This window comes from Hyaena hyaena, unplaced genomic scaffold (genome assembly GCF_003009895.1).
Source record: "Hyaena hyaena isolate Hyena2069 unplaced genomic scaffold, ASM300989v1 scaffold_44, whole genome shotgun sequence".
Taxonomy (NCBI): domain Eukaryota; kingdom Metazoa; phylum Chordata; class Mammalia; order Carnivora; family Hyaenidae; genus Hyaena; species Hyaena hyaena.
Genome location: NW_024080676.1, coordinates 2024907 through 2047360, shown reverse-complemented (window position 1 = coordinate 2047360; position 22454 = coordinate 2024907). Strand labels below are relative to the sequence as shown.

At 35.8% G+C, this 22454-nt stretch overlaps 1 protein-coding gene across 3 annotated transcripts in view; it reads left to right on the top strand.

The window, feature by feature from the left end:
- The first annotated feature begins 3887 nt into the window (after window positions 1-3887).
- Window positions 3888-22454, top strand: part of LOC120230557 (protein FRA10AC1) — a 37807-nt gene continuing 19240 nt past the window's right edge. Inside the window, exons 1-9 of one of the 3 annotated variants that reach the window (XM_039230174.1) lie at window positions 3888-4037; window positions 4142-4203; window positions 6026-6102; window positions 7381-7476; window positions 7603-7648; window positions 10494-10570; window positions 11901-11984; window positions 12576-12660; window positions 21057-21102. In XM_039230174.1, coding sequence (XP_039086105.1) covers window positions 6026-6102; window positions 7381-7476; window positions 7603-7648; window positions 10494-10570; window positions 11901-11984; window positions 12576-12660; window positions 21057-21102 — 511 coding nt within the window. In that variant the 5' untranslated portion in view covers window positions 3888-4037; window positions 4142-4203. Of the gene's footprint in view, window positions 4038-4141; window positions 4204-4511; window positions 4639-6025; window positions 6103-7380; window positions 7477-7602; window positions 7649-10493; window positions 10571-11900; window positions 11985-12575; window positions 12661-21056; window positions 21103-22454 lie in introns of those variants that run through there. The other 2 variants (XM_039230175.1, XM_039230176.1) reach the window with 2 other exon arrangements.

The window sequence follows — 22454 nt, the reverse complement described above, 5'->3', positions numbered from 1 at the left end:
GAAGTCTTTATTTATTTATTTAAAGTTTATTTGTTTTGAGAGAGAGAAAGCATGGGCATGTGTGCATGGAAGGGGCAGAGAGAAAGAAAGAAAAAGAATCCCATGCAGGCCCTGTGCTAAGTGCAGAGCCCCATATGGGGATTCGATGTCTGTTTCTGTGTGTCTCATGTAGAGCTTGAGCCTTGACAGGGAAATTATGTATTTTTATGTATTATTCTCCTTGTCTCCCAGGACAAGGAGATCATGACCTGAGTTGATATCAAGAGTCAGACACTTAACCAACTGAGCCAACCAGGTGCCCCTATTTATTTATTTAATTTTAATAAGTAATCTCTACCCTCAATGTGGAGCCCAAACCCACAACCCTGAAATCAAGAGTTGCTCACTCCACTGACTAAGCCAGCCAGGCACCCCTGAACAGAAGTCTTTAATTTATTTTTTTTCCTTTATGGTTAGCCCCTTGTGTGTCCTGTCGAGAAAAATTTTTTCTGCCTTAAGGAAGATATGAAATATCATGAAGATAATTTCCCATTTACTCTGAAACTGATTTTTTAAAAACATATTATTCAATTGACCCATTACTACTTATTGAAGAGTCCGTACTTAAAACTATGCCATTAATCATGGGATTATATAGGTGTGGGTTTGTTTCTGGGCCATATTCCAGAAGCAGTTAATTATTAAACTTATTCTCAAGAAAGAATGCTTGTAATCTGCTTCTTTCCTCAAGTAGCATTTATTACATACTCATTGTGAACTAGGCATCATGCTAAGCGTTTTAGCTGCATCATTTCATTTTAAACCTCATTAACCCCTTATGAGATAGCTGCTATTTTAATCTCCATTTTGTAGATGAAGAAATTAAGACTCAGAGAATTAAATAATTTTCCCAAGATCTCCCAGCTAGTAAGTGGAAGAAAATCTGACTGTCTGTGAAATATGACACTTTACTATACTGTTTCCCAGAGCAGCTTAGAGTGGGGAGGGTAGGCAATAAGAGTATGTATCTTGAGAGTGAAGGGTAATGGTAACAGAGAGGCATGAGACCTATTTCCCTCACCCCAACACTTACCATAGTGTTTTGTTGCTTTTATTTCTAAGAGAGAGAGAGAGGGAGAGAGAGACAGCGTGAGCAGGGGAGGGTCAGAGAGAGGGGGAAACACGAATCTGAAACAGGCTCCAGGCTCTGAGCTAGCTGTCAGCACAGAGCCTGACGTTGGGCTCGAACACAGGAATCCCGAGATCATGACCTGAGCCGAAGTTGGCCGCCTAACCGACTGAGCCACCCAGGCGCCCCTAAAAATTTTCACATTGATTGAAATAATACATTTTATAGATTAGGAACTATAGGTTTATGCTATTTACTATGAACTAGGCATATGATAGAATATATTGTTCTTTTAAAAAAGATTTTATTTTTTAAGTAGTCTTTACATCCAATGTGGGACTCAAACTTACAACTGTGAGATCAAGAGTTACATGCTCTACTGACTGAGCCAGCCAGGTGCCCCCATAGAATATACTGTTGTCATTATACTGTACATTCTTTCTTGATTAGTCGTCAACCTTTGAGAGGAAGGAGTGGCTTTTACATATGTATAACTAGAATAGTGCTCTGCCCAGAGCAAGCATTTAATAAATATTTGTATTTTTAGAGTTGAGCTGTAATTGCTAACTTGAGATTTTCTGTTCAGGTAGGTTTTCTATCCTATATAAACTGTCTTTAGTACAGATCACGTGTTCTATCCTTAACATGTATTTCCTATTTTCTCTTTTTCAATAACTGCTGCCTCAAAGGGGAAAATGCAAATCTTTGACGGAATGGTCTGGTAGCAACAGATCTGAAATTCTTAAAATGTTAGAACCAGGAGCTACTTCCTACACAATGAATGAGTTAAAAAAAGAGAGAGAAATTGACAGAGAGAGACACAGGGACAGAAAATTGAGTCTTGTAAAGAGGCAAGCACTCCCAGTTCTAGACCTTCACCAGGTCTATGACTTTAAGTTCTGTGCTTTTATTTCTCAGGTGCAAAATGGGGCTTGTTTTAAGAGTAAAATGAAGCAACAGACAAAATGGACAAAAACATACAAAGAAAAGTAGAAAAATGCTATTAAATGTCAAATATGGGCTGGGGGAGGGGTGGTGGAGGCACCTGGGTGGCTCAGTCAGCTAAGCCGCTCACTTTTGATTTTGCCTCAGGTCATGATCTCATGGTTCATTAGCTTGAGCCCTACATGGGGCTCTGCACTGAGAGCACAAAGCCAGCTTGGGATCTCTCTCCCCCTCTCTCTGCTCCTCCTCTGGTCTCTCTCTGTCTCTCTTTCAAAATAAACATTAAAAAATTAAAATAAATGTCAAATATTGATAGAAAATAAATTGAATACAAGGTACAGGTGTGCTTGGTATTAATAATAATAAAAGGACTAAATATAGGTTTTAGATATTTACTAAAAAAGGAACTGCTTGACAAAGTAACTCAATATAGTATAATGGTAAATTGTGAGGCTACCTATTGCTTTACATTTTCTGAATAAATGTTTTTAATAAAATATAATCTTAAAAAATTTCTATGTTTATTTATTATTGAGACAGAAACAGAGCATGAGTGTGGGAGGGGCAGAGAGAGAGGGAGACACAGAATCCAAAGCAGGCTCCAGGCTCTGAGCTATGAGCACAGAACCCTACGTGGGGCTTGAACCCACAAACCGTGAAATCTTGACCTAACCCAAAGTTGGTCGCCCATCCGACAGAGCTACCCAGGCGCCCCTATTAAAATATAATCTTATTGCATTTTGAAATAATCAAATTTACAATGATTTAACTTACAGATTTTTGAGATCACATTCACTGCATTGAGTAAAAAAAAGATCTACAATTTACTCTCAGGAATAGAAGGGGGCCTTGAATATCATTATCTTCTGGTTAGCGCAAAAGATGTAAAAATGATATGTATGTTAAGTGCCAAGGTTTTCTCTAAAATGGGCCCGCTGTAAAAGTCAGTGGCGTGCCAGTTCGATTCAACAAATATTTAATTAGCGCTTGTGATTTCCAAGGAAGTGTGTTGGGTGTTGAGAGGAAGCAAAGATGAAAAGCATCAGATCGCTGGAAGACAAGACATGAACCCACTAACTAGTCTGCAAAGCAGAATGGGGCATCATAACGTAGAGAAGGTAAAACACAGGGAGAACCTGGTGGAGTTCAAATCATTTAAATTTTCCTGCCTACGTTTTTGTCTTTTTCTTCCTTTTAAAAGGAAATATTTTGGATCCTTTTTCACATGTGCCAGGTGATTGTCTGCAGAGAATCTGCGACCCTGTGAAATCTCCCCTATTCCCTGTTCTTCCTTTGCTCCCATATTCCATGAGCTCCTCTGCCATCAGCACTGCATTTGGAATGGTATCTATTGTGTGGGTGGTGAAACGATGGAAAGTTATTTTTGTTCTAATTATGAGAACTGTTTTCTGGAAGGGAGAGGAGAGGCAAATCGGAGACAGACGCTCAGCGGTGATGCTCCGAGGAGGCGTTACTAAGGTTACTAGAAAGAGGACGGCAGGTGATGTACAGGCAGGGCTTTTTTCTAAAACAAAACATTTTCAAACGAGGGGCGTGGGCGTAGTGCGAGCAGTACCACACGAAATTAAAAGCTGGGCTCGCGAAGGAAAGGAGGCCGAGGAAAAAACTGAGGGCTGCGACTGGAGAACGTAGAAAGCCTCTGCCTCTCCTCCGGGCCCTGGTTGCCACTGCCTTTGTTTCCCGGGGCTGTTCTGGCTGTAGCACGAGGTCGGCGCGCCCGAGGACGGTGTCATTTAAATGTGACACGCGGCCGAGCCGGACCGGAAGCGGAGCCCAATCGGGACCCGTAGAAAGAGGCGGGGAGCGGGCGGTGGCTGCCCTCTTTGCCTGGAGGCTGAGCTGCCCGGGCGAACCGGATAGGTCCTGCAGCGGCTCGCTCAGGCCGTGCGTCGTCGCCGCAGCCACCGGGAGAGGGGAAGCGACTCCCGCGGGCGTCCTTGGCAGATCAGGGAGAAGGGAAGGGGTGTGTGATAAGGCCTTCAGTGTGTTTGGGGTTGGGTAGAAGGACCTCCCAACTTGTTCCTCATATGCTACTAGTTGACTTTTTGTTGTTGTTTTTGGTTCTAGAGACACCGGCGTCTGCCGTCTCTAATTTCTCTCGGTCCTTGTCAGTTGATTCCTAGCCAGAAGTGAGTGAGGGCTTTTCAGTGCAACCGCTAATTTGAGATGGGCATGGGATGGATGAAACTGCCAGAGGGGGAAAATGGGAGAGGGGGAGCAAGGGTAGGAGGTGGTGTCGCGGGGCTGTGAGGCCAGGATGGCATTAATAATAGTCAACATTTACAGGATTTTACCATAGTAGACTCTCTTCGAAAACTCTTTCTATGCTGTACTACATTTAATGTCCAGTTCTATCGAACCGGTATTCTTAATAGCCTCATTTTATAGAACGAGAAAAGGGGGAACTGAGGCTCAGAGGGGTAAAGGAACATGCACAACAAAAGACAAATGAAAAGTTCAGAGCCAGGATTTGCACTCTGGTAGGCTGATGCCAGAAATACATCTCTAAGCTACACGCAGTGGTTGATCCCCATCGAGATATTTGGAAGATGAGGACATAAAGGGTGAGAAGCTGGTACGGCTTGAACAGATGCATTAAGACAGCTGGAGTAAGAAGTTGACATGATAAAGGGTGGGAGATCCAGGTGATGACAGATGTAAGGGAGGATAGAGTTGGAACTGTGGCCTAGAACCTTTACCGCCAACCTTCAGTGGGGCCTTCCTCTAGAATTCTGTGGGGCCTTCCTCTAGAATTCTGTGGGACAGGTAAGAGAGGTGTTCACTCACACACTTAAGTTTGAAAATGGAATCCTAAGAATTCACAAATATATGACTTAAGATTTATTTGATGTAGCCATCTTATTTAGCAGATGAAGCCCAAAGAGATAAAGTAATTTATTCAAGGTAGCCAGGACTAGAAAGGTATCTTATCTTAGGTCCAGTGCAATAAAGTTTAGGGAGTTCCTTCCTTTCGGCGCTGCTGCACTTGTAATAGTGAATATTAAAGTTGAAAATTTTCGATATATCATTTGATCTGGACTAGTTCCTTGTAGCCATATGAATTGGGTATTGGTGACCTCAAAAGTCAAATAATCCACTGATTCCCCATTAACATGTGTTCCAAATTCAATGTAATGCTGAAACCAGTTGCTTCCTCCAATACAACTCAGTGACAATTGAGATCTTTCTATATTTCTAAGAATTTCAGTTAAAAAATGAATTGGAACAAGATAAAATTTACTAGACCAAAGGGCAAAGTTGTTTGCCTTGAAGAAACTAGGTTTAAAAGAAAAAGGAAATTTCAACATATATTGAAAAAAGATAGTTAAGTTTTAATGAATTGATAGTGTACTGTTCACAAATAGAGTAAGTCTAATGGAATAAAATAATCAGTGGTAGCATATTCCAGAAAGGCAAATTGGAGTACTAGAAATCATGGGCTTAAGAATCAAGTAGATCAGCTTAGCCACTTATTTGCTCTATGACTGATTTACTTTGTCTTTGATTTCTTCATCTGTAAAGTGTAGCGCATGGTTCCTAACTTGTGGAATTAAAAGCAGTGTTTGTTAAGGACCTACCATAATGTCTGGAACAAAGTTGATGATAAATACACTGAGTCAAAAGTGAAGCATTGCTGAATCTTGTGTGCGGTCACATGGTAGGTTCTCTGAAAAGAACCTCATTTTCAACGAAGAGGTCAAAGAGTAGCTTCCCTGGTTGGTCTAATAGTAATTAAGGTGAAAAATGTTAATGGATTCATTTTCTGAAGGGTAAGTCTGTTATTTAAAAGTGAATGAAAGTTTAGATGGCTGGATAACCCCTGAACAGTGATATACCCACCATGATCCTTTACAATTATTACAGCTTTTAAAGATAACTTATTTTTTTTAACTATTTTGTTTCCTGAACTATGAGATATTTATAAGTAACTGACTTTATACGTCTTTACAGATGCATGGTCATGGAGGCTATGACTCTGATTTTAGTGATGACGAACACTGTGGCGAATCTAACAAAAGGAAAAAAAGGTAAGTAATTTTTTACTAATCTGTGTTTCAGATCCTTTCTAGATTGAGAAGAGGTATAAATAAATAATACTGAAAGTTTTTGGATTATGTTTGCATGTGAAAACAATGACTCTACTGAATGAATTTTTGTTCCTTAAATTATAATGAATTGACTCGAGAATTTGAGAACAGTTATGTGACAAATAAGGAAATAGTTTATGGAGATTTATGGAAGAGGAGGTGGGGGCAAAAGGAAACCAAGTAAAACTTAGATTTCTCTGTTGCATCTGATTTTCATTGACCTGTTAAGGACTTATGACTTGTGAATGTCATAGCTAAGAAGGGGCTCAGTTGGAGGTCCCTTTGCAAGTACTTGACCTCAAAATGAAGTTCATGTGGAGGGTGAGATTATGCAGTTTTATGGTTTTGTGAATGAGCAGATTGAGTGTCTAAAGGAAGAAGCTCATAAAGATACTGGGCTTTATAAGGACACTGACTCTTGGTTATATTGCTGTTTTTAGGGGCATTGTTTTCAGCTTTTAGTGCTTAGAAATTTGATTTTATCTGTTAATTTAGGAGTGATTGACTGATTTATATTAACCAAACCTATAAAAATTGTTTTGTTATTTCATACTGAGAGCAATATGTTAGCCATACTAAATGAACCTGAACATTTTTGTTGGGTACTCAGTCTTCATGGATAACCAAAAGAATAGAAATGATTATAACAAATTATGTTGTATGGTTCTTTATGTTTTTAAGATTTTTCACTGAAAAATATAGCTTTGTAAAAATAGAATTTGAACAAATATAGCTGAATAGTCTATACTTTTCAGTTATATCTATCTTTATAACTAGGGCTGATCATATACAGCCTATATCATTTATAATCAGCCCTTATTCTTTCTTATGTTATCAGTTACCAAAAGCATCAATATCTCTACAAACAGGAAAATTGTGGCACAAAGAGATTAAATAACTTAATCTCATATAAGTTTAAGACAGTAGAAAAAAAAAAAGATAGTGAATGACAGAACCCAAATTTGGATCCAGGAACCTAGGTGGTCTAACATCAGAACCCATGCATTTGTTTATTTCACCTTCTTCATTTTCAAAGTATTAAGTAAAGTTAAGATATTAATTTTAGGTCTAAAATGCTTCATTAAAGATCAGTGAGTCATTTTTAAGTTAAGACTTGAAATTTTTAGAACATGTTCCCATTAGAAAAATAAAAAGAAATAAGAAATACCCTTTAGGAAAAATGAACTCTTTTAATAATTTTTCTTCTTCACAAACCAGGACAGTTGAAGATGATTTACTGCTCAAAAAGCCATTTCAGAAAGAAAAGCATGGAAAAGTGGCCCATAAACAAGTTGCCGCAGAATTGCTCGATAGGTGTGTACTTCAGTGTAAATGTCCTTTTTTGGTTTAAGATGTTTTTGTAAACTTAGGGACTTGGGAGATTTGATTATATTAATTAGAATATAGACATTTGAATTTGCTTAAAATTTGTCTTAACAGGGAAGAAGCAAGAAATAGAAGGTTTCATCTCATAGCTATGGATGCTGTATCCTTTTTATATAGTTCTAGATACTAATAGAGTATTTTTAAATCTACTGTATTTCATAAAATCTTGTGAAGGCAGATAGACTTATATTTTTAAAGGTAAATGTTTATTGATGTGCAATCTTGTCATTTCTACTTTTCAGTACAGTTCTCTATTAAAACATAAGAAAGATTTAGCGACAAAAGTAATAAAACATATTAGTAATCTATAAATAAGTTTACAAAATCCATGAACTTGCAAATATTTTTCCAACCTGTTTTTGCCTGACTTTCAAAATTTCTCATTTTAAAGTATTAAAATCTTATCTTTAGTCTCATTTTAACTCTTATTCTTTTGCTATCTGGTTCTTGGTTATGGAAGTTCTTTATTTATCTAAAGGTAGATCTGTCTGTGGACTGTCCTCAGGCCTGTTGTGGCTTCAACTCTCAGACATGACTTGGGTCTGTCTTTAAGATGTTTCTTGCTACCCTATTATAGCCATATCTCACCTCAACTTTTTGGTAAGACTGGCTCACTATACTAACTGCTACCACTGTCCATCCATACTACTGTTGGGAACATTGGGAGAATGAAAGAGAGGTCAAGCAAGACCTGAAGTATTTCTGGATATTTATTACTATGGGCAGGATTAAGAGACAATGGCAGTTAGATACATCCCCTATCTATCGACATCTGTTTCACCTTGTTATCATTCCTAATCCATCTCTATAAGTTGTAGAAATTCTTATTTCCAATTTATTTATTCCTCTTATGTTCTAATAAGCTGATAGCTCAGTTTTCCCATGGATTTATTCTCCTCCGTCACATGTTCCTTTAGCATTTCCACATCAATTGTGCCTTGTGTGACACCACTCATTTGGGGGTGTTTGGGCATCTAGTTACAGCCTGGTGAGAGTGAAAGTGTAGGTCCCATTTTCTGGTATGGGTGGAGGCAGGGCCACAGTTATTTCTAGAATTTTTGGCTGCAGTAGAGTAGGCATTGTCTAAAAGTTACCTGTCTTGTCAGGTTGCCTCTCTTTTGGTTATTCAGTTAGAGCAGGCTTTTGTTGGGACTTTCCTTGTCTGTGCTTGTTGGCATTTCCAAGTTGCCAGCTTCTTCACTCCCAGTCTGAGTTATTGAGGCAAAAAGAAAACCTGGGGAACTTACATCATGTCATGCCATGGGTCTTGAGCTCCCTGGCTACTAATGCCTTCTTCTCCTCACTTTTGGAGTCTTCTTATATTTGTTGAAAAAATTTTTTTAAATGTTTTATTTATTTCTAGGAGAGAGAGAGAGAGACAGCATGAGCATGGGAGGGTCAGAGAGAGAGAGAGTCACAGACTCTGAAACAGGCTCCAGGATCTGAGCTGGCAGTCAGCACAGAGCCCGACGTGGGGCTCGAACCCACGAACCGCGAGATCATGACCTAAGCGAAAGTCGGACGCTTAACTGACTAAGCCACCCAGGAGCCCTATTCTTATATTTGTTTTAGATAGAACTTCCAAGGTTATTAGTGTTCTTAATGAGAAGAATAGGGAGAAGTACATCTTTGCTCCATCTTCCTGGAAGCAAAGTCTTACTCAGCACCCACTTTTATAAGTAAAGTTTTATTGGCACATACCTGTGTTCCTTCATTGAGGCATTATCTGTGCCTATTTTCATGCTAAAATAGCAGAGCCAAACAGTTGTGACAAAGACACATTTACAGGTGACAAGACCGCATTTACAAAAAAAATTTGCTGACCCTGACTTGCCATGGTCATATGACCAGTTAGAAATAGACCAAGAGCTGGAAAAAACCCAAATCTCTGGATGTCTGGCTTTTCTCTTTTTTCTTTTCTTAAGGTTAGCTGCTTTATGGCCAGTTTTGAAAGTATCATATTCTGATTCAGTATTCTGCCAGAACACATTGTAATGAATTAAGTCATTATTTATCTTTGATATAATAGGATGTAGTCAGACAGTTTTGTTATTTGCATATTCAGCTCTGGAAAAAATACCATTGAGCTTTTTAAAACAAAAAGTAAAATGGTCATATATCTTGTTATATTGTATTAAAAATAAGCATGACTGAATTCTTCAAATACTAAAAGAAAGTATAAAAAATAATATATCTTATATTGTTTTTGAAAGCTTAATGTTAGGATTTAATATTATAAAAGTTGTATCTTTTAGAGGCTTTGTCATTACTGGAATAACTATATTTTATAGTAATAAGAGCTAAATTGTACTCAATGCTTTTAATTTTGGAAACTATAATTTATTTTTTTATATTATGATTAAAATGAATATTGATGTGAGGCTGTTTGTATTTCAGCAATAGAAACAGGAGACTTTCTTTCTTCTCAGTTGGAGATAATATATATATTTTTTTAATGTTTTATTTATTTCTAGGAGAGAGAGAGAGACAGCGTGAGCAGGGGAGGGTCAGAGAGAGAGGGATATACAGACTCTGAAATTGGCTCCAGGCTCTGAGCTGGCAGTCAGCACAGAGCCCGACACAGGGCTCGAACCTACGAACCGCGAGATCATGACCTAAGCGAAAGTCGGACGCTTAACCGACTGAGCCACCCAGGCGCCCCTGGAGATAATATTTTATCACAAGAATAGTATATGCTTGAAAACTGTTCAAAACAATATAAACAGTATTCAATAGAAGGTAAAAGTCCTTCTACTCTGTAGTGTTGACTCTTAACAGTTTAATATTTATTTACCCTTTTAGATATTTTTTAATTCATGAGCATATATAGTATGTGTTTGCATAAAGAACTAAGTAGATTCTTACTGTTTTTCTCTACTTACTCGTACATCATGGGCACAGAACAACCCCTGAACAAATAAAATCCTTAATTTTTTGCATTTCAGTATCAAAGGCATACAAAGTTTGTAAATGACTATATTTTATACTATGGTGGCAAAAAAGAAGACTTCAGGCGATCAAGGTAAGTGTCATGAAGCCTATATAGAATGGGAGGAAGGTATGGATGTCTTTAAAAACCCACAGCTACTGTGTCTTCTGATTCTGTCATTCTTTCCTGCTTTCCATTCCAGTTTCCTTATAATATCCTGAAATGGAGAGGCTATCCATAACTTTTGGCTAAAGTAACTCCTCATGAACCCCATAGTCTGGCAAAGGTCTCAGGGAGTCTGCGGAGCCTGATCTGCCTCTAGCAATAACAGGATATGTAAGGAATACTCATGTGCCTGATTATGCAGCAAATATTTATTTATTTATTTTTTATTATTTTTTTTGGTAAAGATCTTTGAGATAATTAACTTTTTAAAAAAGACCTCAATGTTTGGTATTACTTTTTAAAAGGTAGGGAAAACAAGAAAAAACACACAAAAAAAAAACCCCAAAAATAAAAAATAAAAAACAACTTCTTCCTGTAGTTGAGGCTCTTCTATCAGAGCCTCTTCATTGTGTGTGTGTTTTTTTCCTGACCTAATAATTTTCTGAGTTTGGTAGAACCCTAAAAACACTTTATATTATCTACCTCAAATTTATCTCCCCTCTCAATTTAACCTGTATTCCCCAACAATGCCTTGTTCTATCCCCAGAATTGTTTAACACCTTTTTTTTAAGTTTATTTAATTATTTTGAGAGAGAGAGTAGGGGAGGAGCAAAGAGAGAAAGGAAAGAATCCCAAGCAGGCTCTGCACTGTCAGCACAGAGCCTGACGTGGTGCTCAGGCTCATGAACCGTGAGACCATGACCTGAGCCAAAATCAAGAGTTGGCTGCTTAACTGACTGAACCACCCAGGTACCCCCAAACTCTTAGCATCTTAAAATGTCATCTCCTCTTTTCTCTTCCATCCTACTCAGTCTTTCTAGGAAGCTGTAGTAAAATGAGGTATGGAAAACTCTTCATACGGTTTTTAAAGTTGATCTCTGTGGCATGGTGTTACTGACTTTTTTTAGATTCTAAAAGTTACTTTCATTCATTTTTCCTTATCCACTTAGTGTTTATTTGGATTTCTCATCCTAGCTTTGGTAATTTAGCACCATTTGTATAATTGAAACCAGTACTAGAGATGGATGGACACCTTATCCATTTAACTTGCTTGTGTAGCAGCCCTCTTTATCAATGTCTTTTGAAAATATTGAAATCATTTTTATACGTTTATGAACATATATACATATTCACACATAAAACTATCTTTATCTTCACGTATTTTTACTCAGGTGTTAAAAATTTCACAGAACTGTTTAACCTCCTAAATTTGACACATTTTGTGTGTATGTTAAATTGAAATAGTTTTATTTTCCAGGGAAAATGACAAGACAGACATGGATGTTATACGAGAAAATCATAGGTTCCTATGGAATGAGGAGGATGAAATGGACATGAATTGGTAATTTTTGCCATCCAACACATAATGCATAAAATGCTTTAGTCCTGTCTCTCCTACTTGCTCCCTGTTTTCTTACCCTATCACCTGTCCAGGTCATTCAGCCCCTGCATGGAGGAGTTCTGAATGGAGGACATCAGAACATGCCTTGGAGTAGTATTAAGTCTAGTTTGGTTCTTTTGGTAGTTTTTAGAAGTTTTAACTGACTTGCCGTTGCTTGACTTTGTCTTGAAAAGATAGTTTATTACACTTTTACTATATTGTTTGTTGTTCTGTAATATGCTTCTTTTTAAATTTTTAAAATATTTTTAGGAAGTATTACTTGAAAGTAATACCTGAAATGCAAATATGACAAAAGATACAAAGCGAGGAGTAAGGTTCCTCTTCTCTGACTGTCAATCTTGCAATTTCCCTCCCGAGAGAGCCAGTATTAATAGTTAATATTCAGGTATTCTGTGCACATGTAAGTAATAGGCCTCTTTTAAAACATTAATATTTATATCATATGTGTTATTTATTTGATGTTGCTTCCAAGTAGCAAACTGTGGTTGAATTTATAAATGTAAAAGATTGATATATTTTTTATGGCTCTAGGGAGAAGAAACTTGCAAAGAAATACTATGATAAATTATTCAAGGAATACTGCATAGCAGATCTCAGTAGATACAAAGAAAATAAGGTATGCCTTCCAAATATTTATAGAAGGTTCTTATTTAAGCACAGTATTATTATTATTGTCATGCCTCACATTTTTCTTTTAAAGGTGCTAATTGAAGTCTAGGTTGAATTAGCCCTGCATCTATGAAGAGTCATTTGGACCATTGAACTTCTAGAGCTATGAAATTTACAAAGGGTCTCTTAGTCAAGGGTGCTTTGTGAGCTGAGGCATGAATAGTCTAAAATTAAGCACAAGTGGCTACTGGATCTTGTTTCATCCTGACTCTGGCCTAGAGCCTCTACTGATTATAATGAATGATTTGACACTGCAGAATGATGTCTTGTCTCACAGATGATGTTTGAAATCGATAAACTTTTTTTTTCAAATAAATTACCATCTGTAAAGAGGCAGATGCACATCTTCTTTTATATAAATGTCTATTCTAGTATAATTAAATCTTAACTAGTGCTAATTAGTAATGACGGATTTCCGTTCCCACTTTACATGTTACTCTAGTTGATATTAAAGTGATTTTTATTCCCATCTCAAATTTCACATTTGTAGCTAGAGAAGGTGACCTAGGAACAGATGATCTTAGTTTGAAATGGGGGGGGGAAGGGAGGGAGTGTTGCATAAATCTGTATGTTTTGGCTAGTGTACATTTGTTTAAAAAGATAAGCTATTTAAAAATTTGTTTTAGATTTATGTATTATAAGAAGTTATTTTTCAGTTAAATCTCAGAATCATGATTGGTTTAATTTTTTTTTTCAGTAGTGTCTTGCTTCACAGAATCTTATAGGTAATAGTATCTATTTTTACAACCCTGCTTACAAACCAATGCATGTCATATATCCGAAAGACTTCCTCAGTTTCTTAGGAACTAGCTCTCCTCTGTAGTAGTTATTGATCACATCAGATCCAAAAGGCATCACAACAATTGGAGTTACTCAACTGCAAGTTGAATGTGAAATATAAATCTTTCTAAGACCACATAATAAAGCAGCTTTTTCAGCGCTGACTCATTTGTTGTTTTTCAGTATTTATTAAGGAATAGGCAAGTTATAGTGGATTAAAACAGTCACTGTAGTGACTGCCCTTCAAAAAAAAAAAAAAAACCACCTATAGTAATAGTTGAGGGAAGAAAGTGTACATAAATCAATATTAAATATTTGTATTCTCCATTTAAAAAGCACAATATATTACTGGAAATCATGCTTGAAAGAGGATAATCTTGAAACAAATTATATTTTCCTATTAGAACATGATGACTAGTTAGATATGAGGTAAATCCAAGTAAGAAATCAGAAATAGGAAATTTGGAGGGAGACAGATGTGTTGTTTTTTTTAAAGACTTCATTTTTTAGGGGCAGTTTTAAGTTCACAGCAAAATAAAGGGGAAAGGTACAGAGATTTCCTATATACCCCTCTCCCCATACACATGACGGGGATCTTTTCTACGGGGAAAGATGACTTTTTTTGGCATACCACATTTGAAGTGCTCAAAAAAGTTGAGTACTGCCTTTGATTTTCTTGCCAGGATGCATTTTCTCATAGTTTTATTTATACAAAGACAGTGTTGTATTCATTTTTTAAAAATCAGCTCCTAGCTCAGTGCCTAATATATACAGTAGATGGGGCAGTTTTAGTGAACTCCAGCCTTTGTCCCACACACCGATTCCCTTCCTTTTACTTCTTCCCTTTCATCATTGAGAATTTGGTTGGATTGTTGCATCAGTTAGGATTAGATTCAGCTGGAAGGACTGACGCACTCCTAAATAACACTGTCTTAAATGAGATAGAATTTTATTTTTCTTCTACATAGAAGTCCAGGTAGATGTCATGGAACTTTGTGTTCTCAGGAAGTTAGGGTGTGTCTGTCTTATTGCTTGTATGTGTGATATCTTTGTGCTAGAAGGTAGAGTAAGAGGAGGCGGCTCAGCACCAAATCCTTAGTAACTAACTAGTAGGACTGTATTTGTGACATTTTTTTATCCCTCTATAAGATTATAACCTTCCTGATGACAGGCACAATTTTAATAATCATTTTATATCTTCAGCAGAGTGCCAGGCCCAGTAAGTAGTTGCTTAATAATTATTTGTTGAATAGATTAATGAATGGGAGAAAAAGTTGGGAAACTATTGTACACATTTGTGCTTCAGTGGACATCCTAACATAGATGTTGGATGACAAGCAATCCTCACATACATGTATGGACTTAAAAATAGAATTAAACAGACTTATTTTGAATGCTTTATTTTTTTTTCCTAGACTGGAGAGATTTTATTTTTATTAGATTTTAATGAGAATATTTTCAAATATTTTGAGCCCTCATTTGCATTTAAAATACAAAATTGCCTAATTCAAATAATAGGTGATAAAAAACAAAATAGGCAAAGTTAACCAGGCATTGAACACTTAATCTGGATTATCTCTTTTAATACAACAACCTATAATATTGGGGTTTTAATACATACAAAGGATATAGACTGAGAAGAAAGATCACAGAGCTAGTTAGTGAATGGTAGAGCTTACATTGGGTCTGTATGATTCTAGAGCTGAGCTTTTAACCATTATAGTAAACCTAATAGAAAACTAAGTAATTTACTATAATTTCAGAAAATTAGTATGTGAATATGAAAGATCTTAAAAAGACAGTGGAAAAAATTATTTTTAGCTAAAATACAAAGTTATGTTTAGGAATCTGGAAGGAAGTTTAACACCTTTCCACTTTAGGGATCCAGATGGTCCCATTTCTCTTTCTTGTTCATTACTTTGCCATTGCAGTGGGGAAAGAGCCTTTCATGAATAAATGGTTGTGGTTGTATTCTAATAAAACTTTATTTGTAAAATAGGCAGCAGGTCTGTCAGCCATAGTTTGCTAACCCCTGGGGTACTATGTACCATGTACTATTCTAAGCACTTTATGTGTACTATCCTATTTAAACCTTTTAAACCAAAGAAGTAAGAACTGTATTATCTCTACATTACATATGAGGAAATTGAGGCACAAGAATATTTAATACCTTGTCCAATATTATAATCTATTAAGCGGTGGGGCTAATACCTGAAATGTAGATAAATCCAACTCTTTTGCATTGTAGTATATTGCCTATTCACTGTACCATAACCTCTTTTTTTTCCCATCAGTGGCATAAAACAATATATATTTTTTATTAAGGTAGGTATCTTGTGGCCTACCACCTGTACCTATTAATAGGTAGTTTAAAAGTAAAGATTGCTCTTTAACATTGTTCAAATGTATTTTTAAAGACCTGGAATTCTCTATAAGAAAAAAAAGGTATCATGTTGAAAATTAAGTTTGCTTTTTTTTTTTCAACTTTTTATTTTAATCACCTGGTGCCCATCACAAGTGTACTCCCCATCACATATTTCATCTATCCCCCTCCCCATCTCCCTCCTGGTACCATCAGTTCTCTGTAGTTAGGAGTCTCTTGGTTTCTCTCTCTCTCTCTCTCTCTCTCTCCCTCCCCCCCCCCACCCTCCCTCTCTTTCCCCCTCCTCCTCCCCCTCCCTCTCCCTCTCCGCTTCCCTCTCTCTTTCTTTCTCTTCCTTTTGTTCATCTGTTTTGTTTAAATTCCACATGAATGAAATCGTATGCTATTTGTCTTTCTCTAACTGACTTATTTCACTTAGCCTAATACTCTCTAACTCCATCCATGGCATTGCAAATGGCAAGATTCCATTCTTTTTTATGGCTGAATTATATTCCATTGTAGTGTGTGTGTGTGTGTATTTATATATACCACATCTTCTTTATCCATTCATCAATTGATGAACACTTGGGCTGCTTCCATATCTTGACTATTGTAAATAATGCTGCATGTAAATACATGCACATAGGGGTGCATGTATCCTTTGAATTAGTTTTTGTATTCTTTGGGTAAATACCCAGTAGTGTTATTGCTGGATATTAAGGCATTTCTATCTTTAACTTTTTGAGGAACCACCATACTGTTTTCCAGAGTGGCTGTACCAGTTTGCATTCCCACCAGCAGTGCAAGATGGTTCCTTCTTCTCTACATCCTTGCCAACACTTGTTGTTTCTTGTGTTTTTGATTTTAGCCATATTGACAGGTGCGAGGTAATAGCTCATTGTAGTTTTGATTTGCATTTCCCTGATGATAAGTGATGATGAGCATCTTTTCATATGTCTGTTGGCCATCTGTGTGTCTTGTTTAGAGAAATACCTGTTCATGTCTTCTGCCCATTTTTAATTGAATTATTTGGTTTTGGGGAGTTGAGTTGTGTATGTTCTTTATTTTTTGGATAATAACCCTTTATCACATCTGTCATTTACAGATATCTTCCCCATTCCATAGATTGCCTTTTAGTTTTTTGATTCTTTCTGTCATGATGCAGAAGCTTTTTATTTTGATATAGTCTCAATAGTTTTTTGCTTTTGTTTCCCTTGCCTCAAGGGACCTATCCAGAAAAAGAGTTGCTATAGCCAATGCCAGAGAAATTATTGCCAGTGCTATTTTCTAGGATTTGTATGGTTTCAGGTCTCACATTTAGGTCTTTAATCCATTTTGAATTTATTTTTCTGTGTGGTATAAAAAAGTGGTCCAGTTTCATTCTTTTGCTTGTTGCTGTCCAGTTTTCCCAGTACCATTTGTTGAAGAGATTGTCTTTTTCCCATTGGGTATTCTTTCCTGCTTTGTCAGAGATTAATTGACCTTAAAATTGTGAGTTTATTTCTGGATTTTCTATTATGTTCCATTGATCTATGTGTCTGTTTTTGTGTGGGTACCATACTGTTTTGATAACTACAGCTTTGTAATATAACCAGAGTTGTGATGCCTCGAGCTTTGCTTTTATTTTCTTTTTCAAGATTGCTTTGGCTACTCAGGGTCTTTTGTGGTTCCATACAAATTTTAGGATTGTTTGTTCTAGTTCTGTGAAAAATATAGTTGGTGTTTTGATAAAGATTACATTCCATGTGTAGATTGCTTTGGGTAGTACAGACATTTTAACAATATTTGTTCTTCCAGTCCAGGAGTGTGGGATGTCTATTTCTTTGTGTCTTCTTCTTCAATTTCTTTCATCAGTGTCTTGTAGTTTTGGAATGCAAGTCTTTCATCTGTATCTATTTGGTTAGGTTTATTCCTAGGTATCTTACTATTTTTGGTGCAATTGTAAATAAGATTATGTCTTAATTTCTCTTTCTACTGCTTTATTATTGATGTACAGAAATGCAGCACATTTGTGGACATTGATTTTGTATTCTGTAACTTTAGTGAATTCGTTTATCAGTTCTGGCAGTTCACTGGTGGAGTCTTTCAGGTTTTCTATATGTAGTATTATGTCATCTGAAATAGTGAAAATTTTAAATTCTTTCTTACTGATTTGGGTGCCTTTTATTTCTTTTTGTTGTCTGTAGTACTATGTTAAATAAAGGTGGTGAGAGTGAACACTCTTGTTCATGACCTTAGTTAGGGGAAAGGCTCTCAGGTTTCCCCACCAAGATTGATGTTAGCTGTGGGTTTTTCATATATGGCCTTTATTATGTTGAGATCTGTTCCCTCTAAACCTACTTTTTTTGAGGGTTTTTATCATGAATGGATGTTATACTTTGTCAAATGCTTTTTCTGCATCTATTGAAATGATCATATAGTTCTTACCCTTTCTCTTATTGATGTGATATATCATGTTGATTGATTTGTGAATATTGAACCAACATTGATACCCAGGAATAAATCCCACTTGATTGTAGTGAATGATTTTTTTTAATGGATTGTTGGATTTAGTTTGCTAGTATTTTTGTTGAGTATTTTTGTATCAATGTTCATGAGAGATGTTGGCCTATAATTCTGTTTCTTTGTAGTGTCTTTATCTGGTTTTGGTATCAGGGTAATGCTGGCTTCATAGAATGTATTTGGAAGTTTTCCTTCTTTTTCTATTTTTTGGAATAGTTTGAGAAGAGTAGGTATTAACTCTTCTTTAAATGTTTGGTAAAATTCACCTGTGAAGCCATCTGGTCCTGGACTTTTGTTCGTTTGTAGTTTTTTTTTTTATTACTGAATCAGTTTCTATGCTGGTTATCAGTCTGTTCAAATTTTCTATTTCTTTTGACTTCAGTTTTGGTAGTTGATACGTTTCTAGGAATTTATTCATTTTTGCTAGGTTGTCTAGTTTGTTGGCATATGTTTTTTTTATAATATTCTTGTATAATTGTATTTCTGTGGTATTGGTTGTTACTTCTCTTCTCTCATTTGTGATTTCATTGATTTGGTTCCTTTCTCTTCTGTTCTTGATAAGTTTGACTAGAGATTTATTAATTTTATTGATTTTTTTTCAAAGAACCATCTCCTGGTTTCATTGATCTGTTCTATTGTTTTTTCAAGTTTCTATATCATTTCTGCTCTAATCTTATTATTTTCTTCTGCTGGTCTTGGGTTTTATTTGTTATTTTTCTAGCTCCTTTAAGTGTAAGTTTAAGTTATTTATTTGAGATTTTTCTTGCTTCTTGAGGTAGACCTATATTGCTATAATCTTCCCCCTTCAGACTCCTTTTGCTGCATCACAAAGGTTTTATTTATTTATTTTTGTATTTATTTTTAAATGTTTATTTATCATGAGAAAGAGAGCAGACAAGTAGGGGAGGTGCAGAGAGAGGGAGAGAGAGACAGAATCCCAAGCGGGTTCCACACTGTCAGTGCAGAGCCTGATGTGGGGCTTGAACCCACCAACGGTGAGATCATGACCTGAGCTGAAACTACAAGTCAGACACTTAGCCTACTGAGCCACCCAGGCACTCCCTTTTTTTTTTTTTTTTTTTAAACAAAGGTTTTAAACCATTGTGTTTTTATTTCATTTGTTTCCATATACTTTTTCAGTTCTTTTATTTCCTGGTTGGCTCATTCATTGTTTAGTAGCATGTTATTTAACCTCTGTATATTTGTGGTCTTTCCAGATTTTTTCTGGTGGTTGACATCTAGTTTTATAGCATTATGGTCAGAAAAGATGCATGGTATGACTTTGATCTTTATGACTTTATTGAAGGTTGTTTTGTGGCCTAATATATGATCTGTCCTGGAGAATGTTCCACCAGCACTTGAATAGAATGCGTAATTCTGCTGTTTTAGGATGCAGTGTTCTGAATATATCTGTTAAATCCATCTGTGTCATTCAAAGCCATTGTTTCCTTACTGATTGAGATGATCTGTCCATTGATGTAAGTGGGGTATTAAAGTCCCCTACTCTTACTGTATTATTATTGATTAGTTCCTTTATGTTTGTTAATAACTGTTTTATGTATTTGAGTGCTTTCATGTTGGGTGCATAAATATTTACAATTGTTACATCTTCTTGTTGGGTTGTCTTCTTTATTAATATATACTGTCCTTCTTTGTCTCTTGTTACAGTCTTTGTTTTAAAGTCTGTTTTTTCTGATACAAGTATTGCTACTCTGGCTTTCTTTGACATCCGTTTGCATGATAAATGTTTCTCCGTCTTCTCACCTCGCACATCCTCAAAACATGTGTCTTTAGTTCTAAAATAGTCTCTTATGGGGCGCCTGGGTGGCTTAGTCGGTTAAGCGTCCGACTTTCACTTAGGTCATGATCTTGCGGTTTGTGGGTTCGAGCCCCGCGTCGGACTCTGTGCTGACTGCCAGCTCGGAGCCTGGAGCCTGCTTCAGAGTCTGTGACTCCCTCTCTCTCTGACCCTCCCCTGCTCACGCTGTCTCTCTCTCTCTCTCCTAGAAATAAATAAAAATATTAAAAAAATAAAATAAAATAGTCTCTTATAGGCAATGTATAGATGGGTCTTGATTTTCTATCCATTCTTTCACCCTATGTCTTTTGATTGAAGTATTCAGTTCATTTACATTCAGTGAAATTATTGATAGATATGTATTTATTGCTATTTTATTACTCATTTTGTGGTTGTTTCTTTTGTCTGATCCTTTCTTGTCTTTCTCTCATAAATGGTTTGCTGGTTTTCTTTAGTGGGATAGTTGGAATTATTTCTCTTTATTCTTTGCATATTTATTGGTAGTTTTTCTTTTCGTGGTTACCATTAGATTTAGATATAACATCTTTTATATATTACAGTCTCTATTAAGTTGATGGTTTAAGTTTGAATCTATTGTTCACTCCTCTTCTCCCTATGTTTTAGGTATATAGTATCATATTTTACATAGTTTGTCTGTCAGCCTTCAGGTTGATATCTCCGGTATTTAGGATAATTTGATAGTTATCTACTAGTATTCATGGGACAAGGGGAGCCTAAGGTCCTCCTACTCCCCTGCCATATTCCCCTGCTGTTGAATTAGATTTGCTTTTCAGGTTGGTAAGTATCATTATGTTATTTGTTGGCTCTGTGTTTAGATGTATATACAGTTTAAATAATGTTTAAATTTATCCTATCATAAATGTAATCTTTTTCTCATTAGTTTGGATTTAGGTGGCGAGTAGAAAAAGAAGTAATTTCAGGAAAAGGTAATTCATTTTTTGAAATTTTACTTTTTAATAGGATAAAGTTATTTTGTTATATTATTGAATTGAAGTCATTTGGTAAGATTATTCCTAATTTATACAATAAATGCTTATCTATAAAAATAAAATTACAGTCAACATATTTGTGATGTATGAGCAAAGGTCAAAATATAATGGTTTACTGATTTTTACTTCTAGAATTTTTGGTTTTAGAACATTTGATAGAGTATAAGTAGAAAAATTTTAAAAAAAAAACACTTTTTTTAAGTTTGTTTATTTATTTTGAGAGAGAGTGTATGAGTGAGAAGAGGCAGAGAGACAGAGAGAGAATCCCAAGCAGACTCCACACTATTAGCGCTGAGCCCAATGTGGGGCTTGAGCCCATGGACGATGAGATCTTGACCTGAGCTGAAATCAAGAGTTGGATGCTTAACTGATTGAGCCACCCAGGCACTCCAAAAATGTTTAAAGAATTAAACTAGTAAAGGATGAATACTTGAGGATTTTTTAAGTTAATTTTTGGAAGAATGATTTGGTATTACTGTATTTCAGTCTAATCACATTTTGAAAGTAGAGATTATCACTTTGAACCTAATGGGATTTTTGGATAGGCTATTTCTTATTTTGGGATGACATTGAGATTGAGACCAAATATTTAGTCTTACAGCAAAAGATCAAACATTTGGGAGGTAATTATTAAATGCTTTTTTAATGCATTGTTGTAATCTCATAAGTCTCTGAAAAATTAATCTTTATCATCTTTCATGCTGTAAAGTTAGCTCTTTATTGATAATTGCATTTTGAGGTGTTAATGCTTCTGAAAGCTACAAAGGAGCATTTAGGAAATTATTTTAAACTAATAACTTTAAAAAAACCTTTAAACTAAAAATAAAGGTTGCACTTTAGGATGATTAAACATCGACGCCATCACTGTGGATCATTTCCATCTTCCATAAATTCGATGTCTATGTGGAGTATAAAACTGGATATGCAATAAAACAAAATGAAAGAGTAGGACACTTTTTTCTTTAGATAAAGGATCAGCCCTGAAGATACTCTAAAGAAGAAGGAAAAAGAATAAATTTAAAGCTATTTTTTAACTTTTCTTAGTATTGCATTTTAGTTTATGTTTTTATGTAAACAATGAAAAATTTTGAAATGTTTCAGTTTTAAAATTTTGTACTTTTATTAACTGGAATTTTCAGGTGATGGTAAGTAATGCTGCCTTTAAAAAATTGATAGGCATTCTCTGAACTAATATAAGTGAAAAAAGGACTAGTTGGTGAGAGAAAGCTTTTGCTATGATTTTGAATTATAATTTTGTTGCTGTTTTAACAATAGAGCCATTACTAAAC